Source organism: Amblyomma americanum, chromosome 6, assembly GCF_052857255.1.
Source record: "Amblyomma americanum isolate KBUSLIRL-KWMA chromosome 6, ASM5285725v1, whole genome shotgun sequence".
Taxonomy (NCBI): Eukaryota; Metazoa; Arthropoda; class Arachnida; order Ixodida; family Ixodidae; genus Amblyomma; species Amblyomma americanum.
The window spans coordinates 45786584-45803097 of record NC_135502.1 but is presented as its reverse complement, the minus strand read 5'-3'; the positions used below and the strand labels follow the sequence as shown (position 1 = coordinate 45803097).

Below are 16514 nucleotides of genomic sequence, written 5' to 3'. Positions count from 1 at the left end.
ACAGATGTTTTTGCATTTTGCCTCCACTGAAATGCAGACTCCATGACCGGGATTCAATCCTGCAACCCTGGGCTAAACAGCCAACCACAGCCACTAAGCCACTGCAGTGGGTAAAGGTATGAACGCGTCTCACCAGACGGTACCTCCGACTGACACAAGACGGCAAATTCAACCAGAAAGCATGGTCTTTGTGTGTAACATCACCGAACAATCGAAGCAAAAAAAGAAAAGACGGTAGGCCCAACAATCTTCATCCCAAATACCGAAGCATGCATCAAAAAAGAGCAATTCTGTGCTCGTACACATGAGGCAGTGCCAGACTTCATCTCATAACTATGGCACAAGGGGAGAGTTCATGAGGTTAGTGGGATGCACCTTAAGATTTATTGTCAGTGATGTGTGGGCACATGAACAGATGCAACGGCATTAGTAGCCAAAGTGGCATCACTCCTCACCGACCTGTGGCATAGCCGCAAATCGTCAGCCTTTTATTTCTGTATGCTCAAGCACGCGGTTTGCAGAGTTTAAGATGCTCGATGATGTCCAAAGACAATGCTAAGTCACAAGTCAAAACGGAATTTCACTTTTCTTCGCACACAAAGTATCATTATGCTAGAAACTGCCAGTTCTCATATGTACTTGTGGCGCTGAAAAGTACACAGAGTCCAATGCTCATGGTCTGACAAGATTAAATACATCAACCTGTGAGCAGTAATGCTTTCACTTTCCATCGTAGGTGGGCGCAAAAAGTACAAACCAGTTCTTCTCGGTCAGCGGCGTGTGGGTGATGTGTTGGCGTGGCATGCTGCCGACCTGCAGTGTCAACATTGAGGCCAGCTGCTCTAACCGGCCACCATCCTCGTATCCCGGAACAGCCTCCCCTTCAATCCTTCGCTTCTCCTCTGCACAACAGAATTGCATTAGTATGCCCATTTTGGCTTAATAACTTGTAATACTAGTGCAAAGCTACTGCATAAAATGATGATGAGCTGGCATCAAATAAAAATACTGAGGACAGCTGCATCCGATTTTTGTTCTTAGCGGAAGTTGGTTCTATGGCTCTTTCTGGCTGAGTTGACAGTTCTCCCACAACAAAAGGTGCATTTATTGCTGACAAGATTGCATTTAAATACTTTACTGCCACTTGATTAAAACCTGTGACATCACAACCGAAAAGAACTCCGTGATCTTCATTTTTAAGTGAATAGCAGTTGAGCCTAGCCCTTGGGGTCCTCAAGCAAGAAACTCCCTTGACACACCCATCTGATAGCAAAATCAGCGGTGATGGCAATATCCGTATTCCATTTATTTGCCTTTTCTAGTTTATAACAACTCCATTCTATGTTAAATTAGCCTCTTCCTTAGCCTGCAGTAATCTACTCATACAGGCAAACTTCAATTAGTCCCCAGTGTCCCTTTAAAGATGGGGAAGGAAAGTGCATTTTTGTCAGGGCAACATACTATCAAGTCATGAGGAGAATGTCCTGTTATGGGAACATTTTTCTCCTTAGTGAAATTCCATTATTTGGCTTTTTAATGCAATAATATTAAAGGTTCTGTTCACAAGGAAAGCCGGCATCCATCCATCCGTGTCACAAAATAGCAAGAGGCTTACCTGCAGGTGGCAATGAAATTGATTCTAATAAATTCAATGCAACTGACACCTGCTCACTGTGACATTGCACATAAGCTCATTGGTAGAGAGATAAGACAGCTTCATGGGTAATCAGGAAGAGCAACCAGGGCCTTACAAGCCCCATCAGTGGCTGTTTTAAGCACAGCCACGAACGGGGCCTGCCACCTGCCGGGGCAGTGGTGCCTTACTTAAACACTGCACCACTGCACCAGGAGTGGTGAGGGCTTCCCGTGATTTATACATCTATGAAAGAGAAGGAGTACTCTAAAGTCGTCCAAGTTTCTAATTGTGTGGCGCTGTTGACGTTTGATCGGCAGCAAAAAGCAAATTTATTACTGAGACGCGAAGTTGAAAACGAAATATTTTTTCCCACCACTCGATTAAAACTCGCAACATCGATGAAGATGCTGAGAGAAGACTTGGTAACTGGTGGCTGGATATGCATTGTGATGTGGTCTAGCATCCTAGATCTGCATGACAAAAAAAAAGCACCAACAGCTCGCACTCTGCTTATGAGAAAGGCCAGTGGCAGCTAAACCTGTATTTCATCTTTTTGGCCTTTCGTAGCTTACGAAAGCTCCACTTTTACTGAACATAGCTTCTTTGCCGTTAGAGTGAGGTAGTCCATTGATACAGGCCAAATTCAACTTGTCCTCAACGCTGCTTTAAAATTCAAAGCAGTTGTAAGAACGCAAAACATCACAGAGCCGATCCCACTTGTGCCAGGTGCAAACAATAAAAGAGTGCTGGATATCAGGTTGCGTTTGTGCCGACATTAGTCACGTCCCACAATGAGTCTCTTCCCGGAACTAGCCTGAGAAGTGCACTTCAATTTCTACAAGCTAGTTGGGCCCACATTTTATAAGACAGCCGCCTGCCTAACTCAGATGGCAGAAGTGATGTGCTTAAATCTGCATGGACAAAATATTTATTTACTTAAGTTAAAAGCCTAATGACAGTAGTCCGTGCTTGCTTTTGCCTGTATTGATGGTATTGAAACATAGACATGCACTTGAAAACTTGTTCAGAAGCATTCTCATGACCGAACAATAGTTCGACAAGTCCAAGCCCAGGCCGTGTTTCGGTCACAGCTGTTTGCAATTCATAGATGTCATAGTCACTGCTGCTGCAACAACTCTGCTACACTGTGGAAGCTCAGAGTTGTGTCACTCAATAAGGAGCCGTGTTCACAAACCACTTTTCGTGCAACACTGCATGGCAATCAGTGTTTAAACTTGCAGTTCAATCATATTTCATACTAGCAAATCAAAGGCATCTGCAATGAAGAAACAATCTACAAGTTCATACAGATCGCCATTATTCGCTGAGAGTTAGTACTAGCATGAGATACAGTAGCCTTTCCCAAGCATTAAGAACCAAAGAGTAAAAAATTGGGAGGGGTTGACACAAGTTAACTACCCGAGATTACCCGAGTATCTTAGGTGAGCACGGGTAGTAACTCAGGCTGCTAGGCAATGGCACAAGATCACACGTATACTTGGTCAGTGTTCGTGAGTGTAAGAGTGCTTTCGCACCAATACCAGAATAACGGAATCAAGTATACATCAGAAGTGCCTTCTCTACTCTGGCAGCGTCATCAAGAGACATGCAACTTTTTCAAATTCACTGATTTCCATTCTACCACAGTAGAAAAAAAAAACACAACAGTGCTCGCTTGGGTGACACAGCGGAAATCCGTGAACAGTCGTCGTTACGAACTACGCTTACTAACCCCACTTCGATTTCTTTTTAATTTTTCTTTCTTGGCGCCTTTGTTCACGTCATCTTCTTTCAACGCTAAGAGATCGGTCGTTCTCTACTTTATAGTAATCACAGATCCCTGGTAGTCCTCGTACCATTCCTGGCACGGTGGTGCAGAGGTTAAGCTATGTGCCACAGCCCTGCGATGGCAGATGCTACCATCGGCGGAGCTTGTGTGACTCAGGTTGCTCTTCCTGGCAAACCCCTCTCGACCAATCATTACTACAACTGCCACCTGCCACAGTGGGGCAGTTTGCCCACAATCTGGTAGACAGAACTTCAGTCCTAGGGCTTCACCTAGGGCTTCAGTTTCTCTATGATGTCCCTTCTAATGCTCATGCATTAAAATGTGACAGCACAAACCTAGCTCCGACAGCCTCTTCGGTAGCAGAAACAGGTTTGGTCCCTGATGCTTGTTCTCCTTGCTGAGCGCAACTGACGGATCCATGCTGATCAGTCCTGAACATAGGAACCCACAGGATGGCAGTTTACTGTGACGGCGCCACTTAAAGCGGTTCCATGCAAAATGGAATGAACAAATGACAGATGGGCGAGTGCAGATTTTCACTTGAGCGAACATTTTCTCATGGTCCCCTCAAGTTTTTAAGTGGTATTTCACTGTACTCCTGTCCCATCCACGAAATGATGCTTGAGCTAGCAATGCTGATATGATAAACAGAGAAGGTGCAGTGGTACCTTTATACTTGAGTTTCGACTTTGCAAAGACAGAGTCCAGCATCCGGCTCATGGCAGCCACATTCTCAGGAGAGAAGTCGCCAGGAGTGCACTTGTTCTGCACAAACACTGCACAGAGTGAATGAGAGTACACCGATTTTTCAATGCAGCAGAATCTCCTGCACTCAAACTAGCATAACTCGAACTTTGTTTACTCGACCAGACACTTTGGTCCCAACAACATTACTTGCATTAAAAAAAAAGAAACTCCTTTTAAGTCAACCTCCGCATACCTCGAACAAATTCTCAATTCTCTTCAAGCTTAAACTATGGGAAGTTTATTGCAACCATCATGCCTAAAACATCAAGAAGAATGTGACAAGAAAAGACAGACACCACAGCGTTTTTATTAGATTTCTTGTTTTGTCTTCAGCGCTGCACATAGGCTCCAACAGTCACCATAGTGATGAGCTCCAGATGAATTTAGACCACCTGGGATTCTTTAAAGTGTGCTAACATCGCACAGCAGCACATGGGTGTTTTGTGAGCTCTGCCTCCATCAAAACATGGATGGCCAAGATTGAACCTGGGTCCTCTGGCTCAGTAGCCAAGCGCCCAAACCACTAAGCCAATATAAATTAATGGTATGGTACCAAGAATCATGGGATTACCGACCCCACAAATAGAACATCCGCAAAACTTTATCCGAGTTGCACAACATGCGAAAGGAAAAAGTAAGCCATTAACCTAGCAAAAACAAATGATTTACCAGTGCTCCCCCCCTCTCCTTCCACTGGTAGTGGTTTGGCCACCAGAAAACTAAAGCACAGCCTTTTGAGTGCAACCCTTAAGTACTCTGAAATCCAATGTACATTCTAAGCCAAGAGATCTCGAACAGTAGTCCACGGTACCCTTGAATTCCCTGAGCAGCTAAATCCACATAGGCCTCGGCCCAACCATTCCTTTACCCGCCTTATTTCAAAATAGTTCCTATACTGCAATTGCTAACAGCAGGCTGTTTCAACATACAGCAAGCCATTATTAATTAAGTTTGGGTATATTTCAAAAGGCTACATATCTGCATGCTCCTTTTTAAATGCATGTCACGCAGGAATGAACGGAAGCCAATGTATATGGGGTTCCTCAGCTCTGTTTAATATCATCAGGTTTCCCTGAGGCAAAAAGATTTAGCAGTCAAGTTTTAAACTATAAAGCAATCATTGAAATAACCCAATAACAGTAGGCACTGGCTGCAGACACACCAAGCAGCATCATAAAATGGGTCGAAACACACCCAGGTGAGGAAAGCTTTCGGCGACATCCTCACTGCTGCTGCGGCTTTGGTCATGCGACGAAGTGGTTGGCTTCAGCATCTCAGCCGTCAGCACAAACCTGGGCGACCACAAGTGATTACAGGACATCACTCAAGGACACAGGCTCAAGCACTACTAAAACAATCCCCGTTTCACAGTTTGCAAATGCTCAACTAACATTCAGTAAGTAGGGGTATGTGAATATTCGAGACTTTGAATGGTTTGCAAGTAGTAATTATTATTCGATTCGATTTGCGCCACACTTTCTATATTCTAACTCTCGAGGCAAAACGTCGCAACATTTCTAAATGGCAGTAGTTTTCACTTGTCACGTTTGTTAACTTGTTCCTCCTGCACAGAACCGATTGCAAGGCACGAAACCATGCGCGGGTTTTGCTGCACCTTACATAGAATCAAAGCGCTGACTACCATCAAGAGGCACCGCAGAACAACTGCTATGCACATGGGTTGGAAAACAGTGTAGAACCACATGGCACATCACTGCATTGTGCCACAATGCAGTAGACAGCTGGCTGTGAACCTGAATGACAGCAATCTCCCTCTTCCCCAGCGGCGTGCACAAAATGAGGTTAGGCTTGAGGAGGATAGCGGAAGGAGACAAAGTTGCGGCCCGCATGCGCTGCTGCAGTTGTTTCACGGTGACCACTTTGGTCGTTCGCAATTTTCTTCAATTACAAAATAAAAATTGCGTCTTTTAGGCCACATAGAAAAGGTGAACAGTATACGACAGGAACATTAGGCACCAAGTCGGTCCGTGTAACTGCACCACGGGTACAGCACTGCCCGCGTGTTGTATTATATGTTTGGGTACATCATGAGACTGGCAGTTTACTGAAACTGAGATGTGAGGAGAGCTAAGCAGGCTACGTGTCACCATGAACGCTGCGCTTGGGGCACAGTCGCAGCGTCGCTCAAGCAATGCTTTGGCTGACACTAAGGGCAAGTTGAAGCTGGCCTGTATTGGTAGATTACTGCGTTCAAATGAAGAAGACACCAGTTACACTGAAAGTGGAGCTCTTGTAAGCTTGAAAATGTAAAAATATGGAACACAGGTGCCGCTACTATTGCCCGCTTTCACTAGCAAGCAGCAGGGTGTCAAGGCAGTTGTTAGTGCAAGGATCCCCAAGGCTAGGCTATGCCTCCATTCACTTCCAAATGGATATTACGGAGCCTTCTTCGAACTCGACGTCACAAGTCTGAATGGAATGGGGGAAAAAAAATGTTCAATTACTAAATCCAATTCCATCAGCAATAACAGAGTGCTTGCTGCCTGTTTCTCTTTCTGGCTATGTTGATGTTTCTCTGTTGATGTTTCTCAACATCAACATACCCCTTTAGTAAGGGCGCCTACCTTTTTTTTCTTCTGAGCATCTGATGTTTGCGGCAAGGATGTAAAACCTTGAGTTATTTCTGCTAACTATTGGAGCCGGCTTCTTCCACAGAAAAAAAGTCTTGAATGTAGCTTCGCTTCTCGGTCAGCACCAGTCTAAACTTAGTGAGGAGTTGACTGGAGGGTGAGTTGGAGCATAACTTCCTGAAACAAACCGCACGAGCCGCACACAGGATGGAAGTGCCACGTCCTTGTCTGTTTCTTGCATCCTGTGTACCACTAATGAACTTTGTTTCAAAAACTTGGTGAGAGGTGCGGCCTGACCACATGCTAGGCACTCACCGTACCGTCACAAACCAGTGCATACCATCAGGTTAATTTCAGTCAGCCCTTTTCCCTGATTTGGCCAACTTTTCGACGTTACCCCTGACAATTCTATGATTTCTCCAGGTGTGCAAAATTTCCCTGACAATTCCAGCTTTTTCATGTTTTCCAGGTCACTAGACATACTATTAAGAAAGATTTTTTTGGTTTTTATGGCGTTTAACATCCCAAAGAAGCTCAGGCTATGAAGGATGCCGTAGTTGAGGGATCTGGACAATTTTGTCCACCTGGAGTTCTGTAATGTGCACTGACATTGCAGAGTACATGGCCCTCGAGCATTTCACTTCCATCGAAACGCAACCACTGAGGCCGGGATCAAATCCGCGTCTTTCGGGTCAGCAGCTGAGCATATACCACAGAGCCACTATGGCAGGTGTTAAGAAAGATTCTTGTCAAAATCTAAAAATAAACCAAGCTTAACTGTATCCCAAAGCATGTCGCTTAGACAGCCAGCCCAGAAGTGACAATGACAAAAAGAGGGGGAGAAGAAGAGATCCAAAAAGTTCAGGCAAGAAAGACCTCGGCTCACAGGGAGAAAGCCAACAAGAGAAGGCACGTACCTGAGAAAGTTTGGATCGGTGAACCAATCTTGCACAACGATGACTGTGTGGCAGACGGCCATCAGAAAGGACGCCATCTGCAGAGACTGCAGCACGAATTGTGATAACAAAGTTTCAAACAGCATACACCACAGGCCAAACACTTCACCCTACAGCAGGGGCTCGCCAACTGGATTTCACTTTTAGTGTTCTCCGAGCACCTAAATCCAAGCATACGTTAACCTCCCTCTTCCCTTTACTCACTTTATTTCGAGATTATAATCCCAACATAACTGCTTACAAGCAGACTGCTTAACTATACAGCCAATCATCATTATTTGACTGATTTTGGGCATTTTTTTGAGGGAATGTATGTCTGCGCACTTTTTTGTCAGCACCTTAGGTTGAAAGGGACACAAAGACAAGACTTGCAGGGTTCTTCAGCATCATTTGAAAGCCATCAGAGTTTCCAGAGGCTAAAAGGATTGAAAACCCCTGCCGCACAGGAGGTACTAAAGAGCAGAGGAAATATAGGAAGTAATCAGCGCCATGCAACGTGGGCAGTAAATCAGACAGGCCATGCACTTCACACCTCGCCTTGCTCACCTGTCCTTTGCCTTTTGTGGCACTGTCTGCCTAGCCAAATTCAAAAGCCCAAATTTAAACACTTTCTAACTGCTCAGAGCAGCTTTCCATGGTTAAGGAGGGATGCGGCAAATAAAACGGCCAATTTTGTCTAAATTTCTAAATTTTGAATAAGTTTTTTCATAACCCTCAGCTTTTCACCTGTCTCATGACAAAATATTATAGTAGTGAAATATGCACTGCGAATTTAGAAAATAATGCTTTTTTGAAACGCGGTCGTCCAAAATTGTGAGCGAATCATGCTTCTGATGGCTTCGATGCATAATGAATTCTGTGGGCTTCCAATGACACAGCAACATCATCTTAATATCACCAGAAATGGGAGAGATGAGAAGATCAGACGTTCCGTTGGTTGCAATGCCGCATTTCTCTAGCCAAAAGCAAAAGCATACAATGTGACAAACAAGGCTAATGAGGGTATAAACTTTAAGGTTGATTTTCTCAGCTTTCACTTTTTTGGCAATTGCTAGCATCGCATCCCTTTGTTATTTCGTCACAAATTTACGGTAGAATGATTCTGTTTTCTGTGCATGGATTTTAAGACATTGAGGAGTGCAATAAAGTTCTTTATTTTCTATGTACACATCGATAATTTTGAAACTATTTTTGTTTCATGCAAATACGCAAGCTGGAGTTTCAACTTTGGTTTCCATAAGCACCGGGTATGTAAAAAAAGAACTACCATATTTACTCGCGTAATTTTCGCACCTCTTTTCTTTGAAATAAGGTTTCAAGAAGTGCACAAAATACACAAAAATTTTGCGAAACACATTTTAAAAAACTACACAAAGGTAATAACACACAATGTAAACTTTATATTGCCACCTGTATGTAGACCCCCTAACTCACGCCCCTCGCTGGCCAGAAAAAAAAAAAAGTTTACTCCAAATATAGGTGGACACATACACCCCCCCTCCTCAAAGCAAGCTCGAAGCAGTAAACCCACAATGATACAATCACAAGTCCAACAGTCAGAGGCAAATGAAGATATAAGGGCGCCCTTGAATGCAGCCTGGCTGACAGCAGCAAACCGACCGAAGAGCAAACAGTTAGGGTAGTTTTGGATTTCAGCGCGCACCAGAGGTTACAGGAAGCTTGTTCTCACAGTAGTTTGCCCAAGAAGCATCTGCCAGCGTGAGAAAGCCGGCCAAGCAACGCACAATCAGAATTTCTTTTATCAAAAACAATTTACGAGCAAATTTAATTATTCTTTTTTAAATACACATGAAGCTTCATGTATCCTGACGGACATGCACATCAGCACAGGGCGCATGTTACCCACAACTGGGGTGAAGCTATGTTAGACTCTGCATATACGTCAGCGCCACACACAAGTTGACCTTCCATATTCGAACTGTCGCTTTTATAATAAAAAATCGACTTATATGTGGCAGTATATGGTATATATTGTGCGCTATGGCCCTTGAATTCCTAAGGAAAGGGCGTGATGCAGTGCCATTATTTCTTTCCATTTCATCATCGCTTTCTCCATCATGGCTTTCAACCGGTGCTGTCTCGTTTCCACTTGTATGTTGGTGTCTACTGGGAAGGGCGGGTATTATCAAGGCAATCGAAGCACACCAGTTTCGGCATCCTAATCTCGCATTTTGGCCCAAAAATGCCGGTAGTGTTGGCTTGTCACACGCATCAGCTATGACTTTGCTTTGGCTTGGTCTTAACAGTGACACCTTCCTAAGAGCAATGTGGACAACGTGGCGGCGCCCCTTCACCACTCATACCTTTTGAAGCCGCACCGACCTTCCCAGGACTGCCTAGCGCGCACCCGCGTGCATGCTGGTGCACCCTCACGACCCTGATTGTGTGACAAAGCAGGGATTGCTAGATGAAAGGGGACAATCTCTTCTCTCTATGGTTGGGGTAGACCCCTATCTTCATTGCGGCGTCACTCCCTGCATTGTCATGCTAGCAGGGTCATGCGAATCGGCCGACGCCAGTGGCTGGAAAGGGTACTTTGACAGGAAAAGGCCACTGCATTCTTGAGTTGTATCCGGCCAGAGTCCGAGTGACTATATTATAAGGGGTTTCTACTGTACCTGACAAGACAACAAATCTGCAGGTAATAATAATAATAATAATTGGTTTTTGGGGGAAAGGAAATGGCACAGTATCTGTCTCATATATGTTGGAGGCGCCGTAAGGGAAGGAATAAAGGAGGGAGTGAAAGAAGAAAGAAAGAGGGTGGTGCCGTAGTGGAGGGCTCCGGAATAATTTCGACCACCTGGGGATCTTTAACGTGCATTGACATCGCACAGCACACGGGCGCCTTAGCGTTTTTCCTCCATAAAAACGCAGCCGCCGCGCAGATAGGTCAGTTTCAAATTTTTGTGAAGAGAGATAAAGAGATTATGACTGCTACAAGGCACAAGTCAAAGTCCGACCCCACCTGCATGACATGGGCGTTCTCTAGTGAATGGAAGTCCCCACCCCCAGGAGTCTTCTTCTCGAACTGGATCATGTGGTCCATCACAGAGGCACTGAGGACAGGCTGCAGGAAGGACAACATGGTGAGACACAAAGAAGGCAAAACTAACAAGAATAAATACAAAATTTGTTTTCGAACAAGGAAACTAGCAAGCTTCTGTACGTCAATTCCTTTGAAAGCAGAGCACAGAGCTCTTGTGTTACACTGGGCTCAAATTTTTGCCAAGTTAGCTTGCACATTTTTGTGCTTGTGAGCTCTTGAGGACCATACATTCATTCACAGCTAGAGGCATTCTCTATCTGTTAAACTTTGCTGTACAGCAGGTGAATGTTATGTATACCATGCCACTTATGTTGCACACCAAGCACAGTTGCACCATTTTTCACATGTACAAGCACAGCCACATTTGTGAGCAAAACAGCTTGAAGCAGTTCGCACTATGCCAACATCAACTTCACACAAAGCACACCAAGCCAAAGTTGCTCTTAGCACAAAATATACTACCTAGGCTTTCATTAACTATTTTCTTTATTTCTATTTTACCAGCAGCTAGGCTTGGATGAAGCGTCAGAGAGAAAGCGTAGGCATCATGAATTACAGAAGTGAAAACTTCGCTTCCTGAGCTTATTACCTGCAAAACGTAATTGAAGACCCACTCTTTCATCTGAACAAAATACTCACAGGAGCAGTCTGGTAGCTCAGGTTAATTCAAGGAGCGTCAGCACATTGTTTTACTATTGTTTTTCCTTTTTTTATTCCGCCCTCTACAAGCATTGGACTACTCTCTCCTCGCTGCGCAATACACATGAAGGACTGTAAAGGCCGCATGTAAACCAAGCGGTCATTCACACTACACACCTGGCTACAGTTTGAAAATAGCACGTCTCAAAGTGAAGGTAACTGAATCAAAAGATTTCTGTGCCACCTGAAAGGAAGGAGGATCCATTAGATTTCTGGGTTCAGCATTAGAATGTCACGAATGAGGCCAACAAAACACTGCTGCAAATATGAGGTAGTTTGTAACCAGAAGGAGGAAGAAATGGCTGCAGTGTTTTACAGACTGAAAATAACCACACAACTTGCAATACAACAGTGGGTGTGACCCACACATGTCTGAAGCCTAGAAAAATTTGAAGGTCATGAGCAAAAATGGCCCCTGCTAAAGTACCATGATATTTAATTTTCGATGGAGAAAGATGTTGAAGCAAGCATGACTGCATCTAAAAAGCTTAGCGATCAGGGCAGCTCAAAAAAGAAAATGTTTGAAAAATCAAGCATTCTCCATCACTTTCTCCTCAGGTATAAGATACACTCTTAAGGGACATTCTTAAGAGGGATTCCAAGTACCCAAGTTTTTTTTCAGTGCAACCAAAAACTTACTAAGGTGCTTGGTTCTGTTATAAATGCAGTAGACTATTGGAAAGAATTTTTTTATCAGCGGATGCGCCCGTTTTTATGCATCCCGATACAGGAAATCATGATCAGCAAGCGCGAGGGCAACTGCACGCCTGCAAATTAGGCGTAAAGAGAAGTATATAAAGAAACCCTACTGAACAACACAGCCATAGAACACAAGAAATAAGTGCGCTAGGTTTGTACATCTATCAACGCTGCGCTCTTTCATTTGGGCGCCCTTATGTATTTCTGTCTTCTAACAAACTTTTGAGTTGTTCTGTGGAGACATTTTTTTGACATGCCTTCTTTAGTACTTTTCTGTTTGCTCACGCCCATTTTCTACATTGGATTAATGATGCCAACTAGCCCTACTCCCACACTGTGTTGTGTTCGGTGCCTCAGTGCAGCTAACCTGAGTGTCAAGCAGGACCATCCGCTCTGGTGTGACATAGATGTCCACACCAGTTGTGCAGTGCTGGCCAAGCTCGCGCAATTCCCGGCTCTGCGGACGAAACAGCTGCCTGCACAGAAGGGAGAAGAGACACAAAATAGAGAGACAAGACTAGCTGAGCAGCTGGGACCCAGTAAAAGGCAGAGAGCACAAAAGTTTTATCTCAACACTTAGCGGTAACCACAAGGCCATCAGAACAACCATGTACGCTACCTAACCAACAAGTGTCTACATATGCGCTGAGAGGAATGTTTCCAACATCAGTTTTGCCTGCAAGATACTTTCCTGTTTTATTGAATTAGTACTATAAAAAACCGTATGTAATACGGACCCACATACAATACGAGCTGTAATTTCTGGACAGCAAAAATGGGAAAAAAGCTTTAATCCCCGTATAATGCGATTACGGAAAGCTTGCCAAAAGCATTTATTTGCACTGCATTTCACACTTTAGCGATTTTCACAGTCAGGCATAATGCTTCCGAGAGTCCCCTGTCTGAGATATATCTTCCTATAGAAACCAGTCTTCAGTACCTTCGAATGCGTTCAATATCCTCATTCCCTGAAAAACGCGACCAACAGACTCCTTGGAGATGCTGGCCCAAGCGTCTGCAATCCAGCTGAAGAGTACGGCTGTAGAGGCCCGATTCAGCCGCCAGCTGGCAGCAACTGCAGACTCTCCCTACCTCATCCGGTCCACATAGCAGCAACTGACGTGCATGCTGATGCTTTTGGCAGCTACAATTACCTTCTTTTAGGTGCAGCCAAATACTGCGTCTGTGGTCCTGACATCATGCATCATCAACTGATGCCACCACCAGAGAGTGCCTCCTCTCATTGCAAGCCTGATGGTGATAGCGCTGAATAAAAACAAAACCAGAAATTTAGATTTGTGCTGAATATTGTTTGACACTGCACACAATATGCACCGGAAATTTGACATGGTAAAGTACTGAAAAAAACATTTTATTATATGTGGGTATTTACGGTACAGAACCAGCACGTGCATGCTTTTTCTGGTCTTATTAGAAAGGAAAAACATTTTGCAGCTAAGCTCAGAGGCAAGACCTATTTTCCTTTCTTAAGATTTTTTTTCCACAAAAGTACTTCATACAAATGGCGTTTAGAGTCAGTCACTGCTCATAACCTAGAAAGACTTAAATATCAACACGGGAAAAAAAAGGGGAACAGTAGAACCTCTCTAATTCTACCCCTGTTAATTTGGAAAACTAGGTAATTCAGACACCCCATCCAGTACTGTCAAACGCATATACTATTTCATGGCGTGAAACTCTTGTTAATTCGAAGAAGCGGCAGACTTCGCATGTGCAGAGGGCAGAGATGGGGTGATGGTGATGGTGAGTGAGCAACTCTGAAGTGTGGCCAATATGCATTACACCTGTAGAGCTGGTCTATGCTCTATCATCAATTGAGAGGGTACAAGGGAATGCTCTATTGTTTTACGCTGCGTTCTGCCATTTTTCTCTTTGTTTCATTGAGTTGCATAACAGATAGCAGATAGCAGTAATAATTGTGTGCGTGTATGCAGCGCGTGCTTTTTACTTCTGCCCGGTGTGTCTGTATGAGGGGAAGGGGAGAGTTTGTTGATGCTCTGATTGTTCTAGTGGACACATGCTTTGGTTCATCGGACAGCGTGTGTACACCCCTGCCAAAAGTAGTTATTGCCATGCAAATTTCTCGCATAAAGCAATCAACGATTACATATTTTTTATTTTTTTTCAAGAAATAGAAGTGTGTTGATGTTGGACACCTTGTCATGGCTTTATTTCAAAGCTCCCAATAATTCAACATTTAGTTAATTCAGACATTTTCTCCGATCCCTTGAAATCCGAAATAACGGGGTTTTAGAGTAACTGGAAGACATAACCTGCATGTTCTTTTATGAACTTTCACACTAAACTTTTGAGAGCAAGACAGCTACTAAATCAACAAAAAGGCTTCATTACGCTGTCATGAGCTGACTCAGCAACTACAGCTAACCTCCAAGGCTCTGCGATGCCAACAGTAAATATAGTGAGTTTTCTGCACATAAAATAGAGATAAAAATTCAGCAAGAGCTTATTAGCAAATAAATTTGGCCTCCAAGTGCGTCTACAGCATGTAACCAAGACAGCTCAAGTTTAGACGGGCAAAATAAAGTTTCATCACTTAAAAAAGCAGTGCACTTTAAAGAATTCTTGCACAAAAAATGTCACAAGTGTAGAGCCTCCAAAGCTTGCCAACAATATGCTGACTGATACAAAACCAATGCAAATGAAATCAGTGATAACAAGGAAGCGCAATAAGATTTTTTCAAATTTCTTTTACAGTGCTTCTTAGTTTGAAACCCAAGCTTAATAGGCGAAAATACTAATACAACTCTTCCAATCTCAAAAATAATACTCAGTAGTAGAGCTGTGCAAATAGCAAAACTGTAGGTGCAAAACAAATGCGAGTATTAAAAATTGAGCACCAATCTAATCGAATATTTTTCTAATATTTTTTGCAAGTTAAATTTGCTGTGAAACATGGCCACAGAAAAAAACAAACTTATTAGATGTGTGCAAATATCAAATTTTTGGGTGCGAAGCCAATACGAATAATAAAAATTGGTCACAAATCGAATCGTATGATTTCGGATGTCAGTACAGGTAGTTCAAAATAAAGGAAAACGCCTTTCAACATAAGACAGCTATGAAAAGAAACAGAGACATTACAAACGAATTTTGTTTACATCCATCGTCAGCATAATTTGTTATTACCTGTAAGGCCTACCAGGCATCAAATAAAAAAGCAGGAAATACGTGGCAGTAATAGCGATAAGCTGTATTTTGTAACCTAAAACCTTGTTTACAATTATCTGAATAACAACCGCTGTCACTGAAAAAAGTCTAATATAACAGTAAGTTTACTGAACACTGTCACCAAGCTTTGCAAGATGGACAGACACCTCATTACTGGAGAAGTGACATCAGCTATCGATTAATGGCAAGGTAAGATACTGTGGGCAAAATGAAACAAGGTGGCTTGCCAGTGGAGAAAGCAGCAACCCGAGGTGCAACACGAGTAGGACCATCTCTCACACTCCCCCGCGACGCCTGAAGACAAAGCACCGGCTGCGGAATGCGGCCCAAAACGCAGCGTTCACGATGGCGCATGGCCCGTTTAGGCCTTGCCTATCGGTTTCACCAGGCTGCAAGCACCGTGGTGAGGCCCAGCCACCCAAACACCATTGCGAACCGCAAAGGCGCGAAAACGAAACCTGCCCCAATGCATGCACAGCACTGCATACAGTGCAGTAGTGCAGGCTGGCGCCAAGCCAAACATTTGTCGAACGTTTTTTTTCTTATCCTCTGTGGCCTATGCTACGCAGCTTCCAGAATTTAATTGACGAAAATTGAGAATAATCAAAGGGGTCGCCGTGAAACAACCACAGCAGCACATTCGGGCCGCAACTTTGCCTCTTCCGCTATCCCCCACAAGCTGGGTCACTCCTGTGCGCGCATGCATCTTATTATAGTGATCTAAAATGAGAGGTTGGCTGCCAGCCAGGCTCACAGCCAGCTGGTGACCGCACCTTGGCCTATGCAGTGACGTGCCAAGTGGTGCTCTACTTCGGTTTCCGACCTGTGAACATGCCTAGGCGGCTCCTGATGGCCTTCAGTGCCTTAATATTAAGAAAGACCTAGCATTACAGCGTGCAGGCTTTTGTCACGTGCTGGCACTCAGTTCTATAAGGAAAGAGCAAGTTAACTCGTGTGACAAGCGCAAGATATTGCCATTTTGGAATGTCCCGATGTTTCGCCACAAATTTATATGAACAATCTTAATGTATGAACATTTAGAAGGCTCAGATAGTTCAAGCAGTGAAAGTGCAGTGCAAATTGAATCGAAAAGTAAATGCTATTCTAAAACTATATG

The 16514-nt window shown here is 43.8% G+C and overlaps 1 protein-coding gene across 2 annotated transcripts in view; it reads right to left on the bottom strand.

Annotated features, from left to right (window-relative positions):
• LOC144136745 (nonsense-mediated mRNA decay factor SMG9) overlaps positions 1–16514 on the bottom strand; it is a 39123-nt gene that overhangs the window by 1747 nt on the left and 20862 nt on the right. For both annotated transcript variants that reach the window (XM_077669335.1, XM_077669336.1), the window contains exons 6-12: positions 12555–12659; positions 10709–10810; positions 7681–7766; positions 5367–5464; positions 4094–4201; positions 3761–3856; positions 758–902 (exon numbers count right to left, since the gene is read on the bottom strand). In XM_077669335.1, the coding sequence (XP_077525461.1) occupies positions 758–902; positions 3761–3856; positions 4094–4201; positions 5367–5464; positions 7681–7766; positions 10709–10810; positions 12555–12659 (740 nt within the window). The remainder of the gene's footprint in view (positions 1–757; positions 903–3760; positions 3857–4093; positions 4202–5366; positions 5465–7680; positions 7767–10708; positions 10811–12554; positions 12660–16514) is intronic.